The sequence below is a fragment of the Salvia hispanica genome, unplaced genomic scaffold (genome assembly GCF_023119035.1).
Source record: "Salvia hispanica cultivar TCC Black 2014 unplaced genomic scaffold, UniMelb_Shisp_WGS_1.0 HiC_scaffold_203, whole genome shotgun sequence".
NCBI classification, from domain to species: Eukaryota; Viridiplantae; Streptophyta; class Magnoliopsida; order Lamiales; family Lamiaceae; genus Salvia; species Salvia hispanica.
Genome location: NW_025951919.1, coordinates 1 through 10,201, shown reverse-complemented (window position 1 = coordinate 10,201; position 10,201 = coordinate 1). Strand labels below are relative to the sequence as shown.

The 10,201-nt window shown below is 31.8% G+C and overlaps 1 protein-coding gene across 1 annotated transcript; it reads left to right on the top strand.

The window, feature by feature from the left end:
- Positions 1-496: 496 nt before the first annotated feature.
- LOC125198700 (gibberellin 2-beta-dioxygenase 4-like) lies at positions 497-4,550 on the top strand. The gene is made up of 3 exons (XM_048097004.1): positions 497-1,108; positions 3,005-3,362; positions 4,269-4,550. Exons 1-3 carry the CDS (start codon positions 750-752, stop codon positions 4,500-4,502), a joined length of 951 nt encoding a protein of 316 aa, XP_047952961.1. The 5' UTR covers positions 497-749; the 3' UTR covers positions 4,503-4,550.
- Positions 4,551-10,201: the final 5,651 nt, after the last annotated feature.

Sequence of the window (10,201 nt, the reverse complement as noted above, 5' to 3'; positions counted from 1 at the left end):
TAGCGTTTTTAATAGTAGGATTAATTAAAAAGTGTCCTTATCTGATTTTTTAATTGTAGTGTTACAAAATTAAGATGGAACTAATTAAAATATTGGAAAAGGCGAGAAGGGATCGATCAATCGTGTGAAAAGTTGTCCATTCCATATTTTGAACTTTAAATGCACCAAATGTCAAATTATTAGTATTATTTTGAAAAATATTTATCCATATTTAATGCTTTTTTTCTTTCTCTTCTAGTAAGGAAAATGACATTAAATGTTATACACCCTCTAATAAAAAGCACTTAGCCAAAAAAGTCAACTTTCTTCATGGCATAAATTTTTTGTAGCTCCCTTTTAATCCTAAAGCGTTACACACGCCACCCCCAACCCCCACCCACACCACCTAACCTATTTTATGTACATTAAAACACCATTTTCAAATTTCAAATACATTTTATATCACCCAAATTCTCACTCATAACATGATACTATGTCATATCTTCATCGTCACATATTCTATAAACTAGTATAGTATATGATATATTACATACATCTATTTAATGACAACAAGTCAACAACCTCCAAATAAAAAAATAAATAAAAATAAAACTACTATACTATAAATGCAAGATCTCCTTTAGTCCTTTGACATTTATACCTCTCTCTCTCTCCTCCCTTTCCCTCTATTTATTATAGAGAAATTCCCAACTCTCTTCAATATTCACCACTCTCATTCATATTTCCTCAAACAAAACACACACACACACATGGTTGTAATATCTCAAAATCCAACCATGAAAATCGAAAAAATAAGAGACGACATTGATCTTCCAATCATAAACCTCTTAAACAAATCCGAAGCCATGAAAGAGATGGTGAGAGCTTGTGAGGAATATGGTTTCTTCAAAGTGATCAACCATGGCGTGCCGCAGGAGATAATTTCCCAAGTGGAGGAAGAAGCCGCGGGCTTCTTCGCGATGCCCGGCCCGGAAAAGATGCGGGCCGGGCCAACCTATGGATTCAAAAACATAGGGGTGAAGGGCGATGTGGGAGAAGTTGAATATCTCATTTTTCAACCCAACTCCTCCCCCTTCTTGATTCAAAGCGATGAATCCAATAAATTTAGGTACTTTTCTAATCTCGTCTTTCGATTTTATTTTATTTTATTTTATTTGTTTGTATGTTTGTTATTGACACAACGTGCTTGATTAGAAAATTTATGCCAAGTCATGTTAGCTAGACTTATGGCGATAGAATGAAATTCATAAACTAAAACACTAATTTAAGGATCCAATATTTTTAGAGAATTATCTATGAATTATGATAAATACTTAGTAGTGTTTTTAGTATATATCACGTGATTGGTGTAAAATTTATGGATCGGAAAATGTTTTCAGTTAGAATGATCGTGATAAATTTGATGAAATAAAATACGAGACAATCGGAAAAAATTTGGGGACGAAGATATGGAACCATGCATGTTTCTAGGGTTAAGATTGATCGTGAAAAGTGCATCTTTTTGTTTCTGTCACTTATTAACTGTTGATATGTCATAGTCTAGTATTTCTATGTTTGAGTGTTAAGGAGTAGCAAAATTGCACAATTTTGTGCGCTAATAATATTGTTTTAATAATTGGAAATAATTCAAGAATCTAGTACTATCATTCAATCCTGATTTTTGGAAGAAAACTGTACGATCAGCCATCGTCAGACCTTTTTATGTAGACAACCTTATCTAGTTGCTGTCTAAAAAAGGTCAACTACTATTTATATTTTATCATAATACATGCATGGTACATGTATTTCAATTTTATGATATTATTATTAAACTATAGATTATGAAATGATGTTTAAACAAATTTAAAATTATGAGTAACTACATTTTTTTGACTTGTATGATTAAATATATTTTAGAATTAAAAGAAATTGAGCAAGTACACATTATTTTTGGTTTGTTTAAGGAAGAGGATTAATCATAGGAAGAATTCTTTTCAACGAGGGCCCTTTTCACGTGGATTTAGATATCAGAACCAGTAATATTGATTTCTTTTGAATTATGCTTGTCATTATGACAATTAATTGATTATCTAACAAAACTGAAAAGTAGGCATTATTTAAATACTAATTGCTATTAGTGGCATATTGTGATGTGCATTTAGTGGTCACGCTAAATCTCCCGTATCAATTAAAAATGATATAATTGTCTTAAAGTGGAAATTCTTATTAATTTAAATATATCGGTTGTTTGTTGATATGATTATAGAATATTAGAATAGCACCTGACATCTCACATCCATATAATTCAATTAAGATCACTTTCACCTTTTTATTCTTTACTCGTCCATTTAATTCAATAATTCAAATAGTTACTTGTGCTTTGATATATATCTTTGACCAAATAACAAAGATTTCAAGCATGATAAAACAAATACTATTGCATTAGCAAATTATAGCCATGAGTATAAAAAAATGAAAAATGAGTAAGGATCAATAAATGGATTGATATGATGATACAGTGCTAATAGCTACTGTTATAACACGAGCAAAGTAGAGTAAAATTGACAAAACACAACGTCTAGTCAAATCATAAAGATTTTTATATTAATTAGAGAAACTTCCCATATGTCGGGAAATGCAAATCATAATTTTATTTATATTTGTATTCTACAAATCTGACCGTTTTTACCATAACAAGTAACCTCTCTTTTAAATGCCAATCTTCACGAATCTACTTCACATTCCCAGAGTCAGCAGAGAGACAACTATATTAGGAAAAAAAAAATATTAATTTAACGTACGAATTTAAGAATTTTCTTAATACATGTGAAAAAAAGTCAAAGTGGCACTATATATATGTACTAATGTACAAGTACATATGGTTTCTAGGCCAACCCTAATTAATGGCACATGATCATATATGTCATAAATTTTTATATATCTACGACTATGCTTTAACTGAATGATCATTTTTTCCTAGTCATCACTAATTTTAAACCACAAAATTTTGGTCATTGACCATCAGCTCAGCAATAAATGCCTACGTGGAAGCAGTGAGGAAGCTGGCATGTGAACTATTGGATCTGTTGATGGAAGGGTTGCTCGGTTCCACCCCGAACCCTACCACGTCATCAATGCTGAGTAGGCTAATCAACGATAGTGAGAGTGACTCGGTACTCAGGGTCAATCATTACCCGCCCGTTGATGTTAGCACCGACTCGCCAAGGATCGGATTTGGGGAGCATACCGATCCTCAGATCATCACCCTTCTCCGATCCAATGGAGTCAAGGGCCTCCAAATTTCAATTGAGGACGGGGTGTGGATTCCGGTCAACCCCCGCCCCGAGTCGTCCTTCTGCATCAATGTGGGTGACCTGTTGCAGGTGACTCATCGCGCACACTATCATTTTATATTTTAAATTAATTATTCCTCTTTGCTATCATTAGTTATTAAACACGATCTTTTCTTTCATAAAAATTATACTTCATGAAAAATAGGCTTATTTTTTTATTTTGAACCGTCTATCACAATTAGTATCTATCTATTTATAGTAACATTTTTTCAATTTTTATCTTCTACATTTCAAATGTCTTTCTATAAAAAAAAAATTGTGATTTCAATTTCAAACGTCTAATAATTTTAAATGGGATTATAACTAATGTAATGCCCGGCCGAGAATCGGCTAAATAAAAAATACTACTCCATAAGTTACAAAAATAAATTAACTCTAAAAGGAATAAAATAGTGAATTTTGATTTGAGTTTGTTAATTTTTGTTATTTTGGTAGGTCTATAAAAAAACTGGGCTCTTTCCATTTATGAATACTGTGACAGCACATATTAGGCGACCTACAAAATTGTGCATGATAGATTACACTGTTGGAATATATGAATGAATAGTTAATTGCAAATTGCAAAAGATGAAGTGAATGTTGAGCACCGTACATGTGATGGGGGTGTAGAAAGCCTTTTTTTACTCAGAGTTTTCAGTGCTGAATTCATCAGTGGGGTTGCTGTACTAGGGTTTACAGTTAGGGTTCAGTCACTTACTTAGTTTTCAACTTTACTACTCACTCCTCCGTATAACAATTGGATAATGGCACGGGATTTTAGGAAAAAAAATAGTACTATATTTATACTGATGTGAGAGATGAGTTTTTCCAAAAAAAGAAAATGTGACATTTTTTATGGGACAAATTTAAAAGGAAAATATGTCATCTGTTATGAGATAGAGGGAGAGGGAGTACTATATTCAAATTAATCTTTTTTTTTGTAATGTATTGAATTAGGTAATGACGAATGGGAGATTTGTGAGTGTGAAGCACAGAGTGACGGTGCAGCCGTGCGAATCGAGAATGTCAATAGCATACTTCGCCGCTCCGCCGCTGCATGCCACCGTGAGCTGCCTGCCGGGGGTGGCGGCGACGGCGCCGATGTATAGAAGCTTCAGCTGGGGGGAATACAAGCAAGCTGCTTATATGCAGAGGCTTGGCGACACTCGCCTCAATCTCTTCGCCTTGTAAAACAAGACTTGCTTCATTAGGGTTTTATCTGATGGGCTTTTTGGTACTTTTATGTTCTTGCTGCCATGAATTTTAATCTTATTTGGTTCTTATAAAATTATAGAAGATAAATAGCATGTCTCATTCTATATTCTAAAACTGAAAAATATGAAGCACTCTCTTAGGGAAAATTGAATCGTAATTGACAAGTATAAAGCCATATATGTATTGGTCTAGCCCATTGTTGAATAAAGTTACAAGAATCAATTATGGCCCAAAGAAGATATTGGGCTGATACGCTTATCAAAGCCCATATCCATAAATGAGCCCATCTCATGGTTGTTGGATATCATTGAGGAAAAATTACTGGGCTTCTATAATCATATACGTGCCCGTTCGGTTGCCGCTACTCCACCGGACTCAATCTCAGTCACTGGATTATCCAGCGTTCGGTTACCATGACAGAGCCTATCACTCGGCCCGCCGGCCCGCGTCTCTTTTATCACGGCCCGCATTGACCGACTGTTTTTTACTCTAATCTCGTGACTATCCATCTGGGCCTAACCCCTGCGACTAAAATTGTCGCATCTCTCTTCTCTCCCACCTCTGCTTCACCCCGCTGTGCACCGCCAACTATACAACAAATTATTTTGATCGATTTATTCTGTGGTCGGGTGTGAATTGTTATCGGCAGCCGATGTGCACTATTTCCTAGTATGAAAAGAAGGGCTCTGCAAAATTTGGGAAAATGGGTAGTCATGTTAATTAAATTAAATTAAATATTTAAGTTTGGGGAATGGTGATGGAGGAGGTGGTGAAAATTAAATAATTAAATAAATACTAATGCTTGTGCTATAATTATGCTTTTATATTTTGTATAGGCAGTAATCCTTTTCCACTATATGCAAATCTTATTCAATTGTCTTAAATTTATCAAATCAACCGAACAGTAATCTAAAATCTAATATTAAAATAATCCTAGATAAAGCCCGTCCTCCTCTTGTCCTATATTGCATCCACTATTATTTTATACAATAAACCGAACAGGCACTTAGTAACATGTGCTCCTTATATTTAGTGGAGTAGTACTAATTTTTGAACCGACAGTTTTAATTCGAAAATAAACTGTTCTTGTTATTGAAATTGATTCAAATTCAACTTGCGTCGAGCTTGGTTTGTTTTTTAATGTTAAGCTCAAAATTAAAAGAACTCTCGTTACCTCTTTAAATGGAGAGAAAAAGAAAACTATTTATCGTTCATTCATAAAAATTCATTATTCACTAGAAAGATTTAAGAACCTTATTATATCTTTTTTATTTATAAAAATATATCTTTACATTTTCATATAAAAATTAAAATATTAATTATTTTTATTTGTCTTTTCAAATCTATCCAATCTACTTAGAGTTCACTCTTTTTTAAAAGTTACCATACAATCGCCTTATACGAAGCGAAATGACGTTAAATTTTATTAGATTAAATAATTTCATCAATTGGACATGAACAATGGTTTATATTAAGAAAAACGAAGTAGATATATGGGGAAACGAGAAACGATAAATGAAAATGAAATGGCAAAGAGTATAACAAATGAATCTTTGAAATTTAATTTAGTGTAATACGACATATTATTGTTGCCTACAATGTGCTGTCTAATGCTCGGAAATTGCAAGTTTAAGTCTTTACAGTATCTCCAACCATTTACATTAAACTCAACTTATTTTAATTTAATGTCACGTCAAAAAGTGATTTATTCACTATCTTTTTTACTCAAAAAATTTGAAAATATAATTTAATTTTGTTTAATATAAACCTAAAGATAAATATATTTTACTCGAAAACCTAAAATTGGATTGGTTTTGGATTTCATTGGAGCTAATTGCCTATTTCCATAACTTTAGTGTATCATTAGAAATTGACCTAAGTTATATCAGCACAAAAAATTAGGAGTAATTGGTTGCAAAACGATAACAAATCAGTTTAGAGTAAATTATAGCGGATCTTAAAATTCATATGGAGTACAAAAGAATTTTGATAAAAGTTGAGGAATTTACACGCAAATATTCATAAAAATGATAAAAGTTAATGAATACTCCATAAAGAGTCGTGATCACTAGTCCAATTAATTCATGTGAAAAACACAAATCTGACTATCATTCGTACAAACTCAATCCATCACCAGTAGTAGTTCTAGAAGGTGAGAATCCACTTGATATTTCACGTTTTTCTTAACTCCATATAATATTTTTCTTTACCTATAAGGCTCAAACCAGATATTACTTCTACGTATTTCACACGAGTCCATTTACAATGACCCCACCACCCCAATTTGCACATTATCTTTAGGGGGGTGAACAACGAGATATACTACAAATTTGTGATGACCATATTATTCTTCGTAAAATCAAATTTATATAGGCTCCTAGTTGTAATTATATGTTTCTTAGATAAGGCCGTACAAGAGTCAATATTTTTCTTAGAAGAAAAAATATTATGATTAAATGTACATAAATTATCTAATATTTAAAACATAAATTGTTTGTAACGTTTAATCAATTTCACAAAGAAATCCCACAAACGACATTTATGGCCGTTCAATCTTACAAAAAAGTACTATTTCGAATTTATATAGTATATTCATATAAAAATCTTCCACTATTAACATGTTTAGTAGTAATAGTATAGTAGTATTTTTTTTCTTGTTTCAATTGAAAACTTGAATTCCACTTGAAATAAATCAAGAAAATGTTAGAGTTAAAGGGGATCGAATACAATGAATTATGAAAACGTGTCAAAGTTGGCTGGTCCACTTGAGCTAATGTTCAAAAGTATACTAAACTTCATTAATATTTAATAGACGCGTGATTAAGACGTATTTGTAGAAGTTAAATCATTAATTAACTTCTGTTGAATTAACATGAAAACCTAGGTTTGGATTTTTGCATTAAAAGAAGAAACACAAGTCTTTTCTTTTTCTGTGCATCGAAGTAGTTAAATAAGTGTGAATTTTATTTCAAGTCGTGTACTAGTATTTAATACGAGTCAATACATACATATCGAAAAACAGTGGTATCAAATTACTAGAAACAATCGAAAACCAATTTGATCTTGAAACCATATAATCATGATCAGTTAAAAGTAAAATTAGAATATATGCCAATAGTTGAATTCTAAATTTGTAAGCAAAGCAAATACTAGTAGTATCAAAGACTTTAGCATAGACCAAGACCAAATCTACATATGTGTGCACGAACGGGTTGGTGTGATATTCATTGAACCATGTCTTCTCCAACTTGTATATCCATGTCCTAATTCAATTAACCATCCAATTTCTAATTCAATTAACCATCCAATTTCTGGCATATTTTACTCCTTTCTGCCTAATTAACTTAGTCGTTTATGTGCAAATGTGCGATATATATGGTTCTAAACGTATACAATTGGTGGTTGAACATGTATTGTTCTTTAACTAGTACTCCATTCGTTAGCGAATAGGAGTCTCGTTTTTCTATTTTGGTCCGTTTGCAAATAGGAGTTCCGGTTATAATTATCATAAATGGGACTCCAATTTCCGGACGGAAGAAGCATGTCATTGAGATTATAAGATATACCAATTTATTTTTAAAAGTAACAATAAAAAATCTAAGAGATATGGTCGAATATATCATGAGACTTATTCATCCTTAATCAAATAGTCAAATGATCGATCTTTGCTTTGGACATGGATCAGTCTTAAATTCTTGGATCAACCATCTCATTTTTTGAAATGTCTAAAAATCATCACATGGAAAGAATCACTAGATTTATCAGTGAATACCCTTTATCTAACAATGAAAATAAATAAATAAATAAATAAACAATGAAAAATTCTAATTCTAAAAGCATGTCTAAATACAATTAATTGGACAAAAGCGGTTTACCACTATTGACTAATACGAGGAAGAAGAATTTCAAGGCCAATAGAGGTGGTGTATTAATTAATGTGAATCAAATAGATAAGAGTTTAGAAATTTAAAGAAAGTATCAAAGATTGTTTTTTTTTATTATATCAATTAAAATTTTTAATTCTTCAGTACCCATGATTTGAACCCTTAATTTATCGACAAAATACCAATTAATTAAATTTGATATAATCAATAATCATAGTACTATAAAAGATTGTCGTATATACTTTTTTGAGGTGGTTTGTGGGCCCAGACTTGGATGTCATGGCGGCGGAGATGCCATAGACTTCGAATTTTCATACTTGGTCGTCTGAAAATACTTTGAAAATTAGTAGGAATTGAATCTTTAGCGAAGACTTTGGATTTAAATAAGTACTCTAATTTTTCTTTTTATATATCCAGTAGTAATTCTCTCTTACTACATATAGGCATAATAAGTAATAGAGGTAGATAGGTATGAAAAGCTAAGATGGTTCCATATTACTTTAATTTTGGGTTTCATACATTAATCTTTTATACTCCTCCCGTCCCACTTTAAGAGTCTTGGTTTACTATTTATGGGTGTCCCACTTTAGGAGTCCCGGTTGAAATATTCCATAAATGGTATTAGGGCCCTCATTCCACTAACTTTTTTCCACTCACATTTTATTATAAAACTAATATAAAAAAATATGACCCACATTTTACTATCTTTTTTCATCAATTTTCCTTTACATTTCTTAAAATCCGTGCCGAATTCAACCGAGACTTCTAAAGTGAGACGGATGGAGTATCTAGAATAGTTATTAGTACTAGGGTTTGCCACACACTTTATACAGACGTCTTGAATTTTAGCCGTCAACATTGAACTTTTGGGATTAGGTATTCTTTGTACGAATGATCGGCTGAGGAATCAGAGTCCCTCCCAATCTCTTAGGATATTGCAACTAGAAAGATTAAAATACGTGGCTTATTTTGAAAAAATAGGCTTATTTTTTATTTTCAAAGAAAATAAGAAACAGTTTTATTACATGATTATTTTGAGTAGTTGTGATAAAATCCAAAGAAAATATCCAGTTAGAATTTTTTGTTTTAGATTGAGTTCATCACATAGAGGCTTAGTAGTTATTAGCTTACTCACAAATTATACTACTATTCCATAGTGTTGTTACATAATTAAATATATGAATAATATTAATTATATTTGATTTGAAATTATGTAATGCATGAAAGTTTATATTTATAAAAGTCGGTTGTTTGGGTTGTTAGGATTGGTGAATTAAAAGCAACTTTCGAACGTTTGCGCAGTTAGAATGACTTGTACAGTATATAATAAAGTTTACAATCCAATTTTACTCATGGCGAGAGAAAGTGTAAAGCATTGTGTTTGCATATATATTTATAAGGTTTTTCTCAAACATTTAAATGTGTAAAAAACAAATAAGTCTAATTCTTCAGCTTGGTAAACCGCTCGTGTAACATTATAGTATTATAGAAGGTGAGGCAGGTTGGAGAAGTAAAACAGTATTTCACAACCTAAGTTACATTGTTAGTACGCAAGTCTCTTTGCCTTGGGAAACTAACGACATTTGTATGGTATAGTAAGTAATAAAAGGATCTAATAGCGAAATAAGTCTTTTTTGGCTATTTACTGAAAGATGAGATGTCGGTGGTTGTTGTTCTTAATAATTGTTGATATAACATTAAACATATGATATTTGTTATACATTACTTTTAACTTATCAAAAGGTGAGAATGTTTCGTAAATCTTGGGTAGTAATGAATCGTGTGACGGGC

Coding starts and splice junctions, on each gene's coding strand:
- LOC125198700 (XM_048097004.1), top strand. CDS start 750: ATGGTTGTAATATCTCAAAATCCAACCATGAAAATCGAAAAAATAAGA. Junction 1,109..3,004: donor GATGAATCCAATAAATTTAG/GTACTTTTCTAA, acceptor ATTGACCATCAG/CTCAGCAATAAATGCCTACG. Junction 3,363..4,268: donor ATGTGGGTGACCTGTTGCAG/GTGACTCATCGC, acceptor GTATTGAATTAG/GTAATGACGAATGGGAGATT.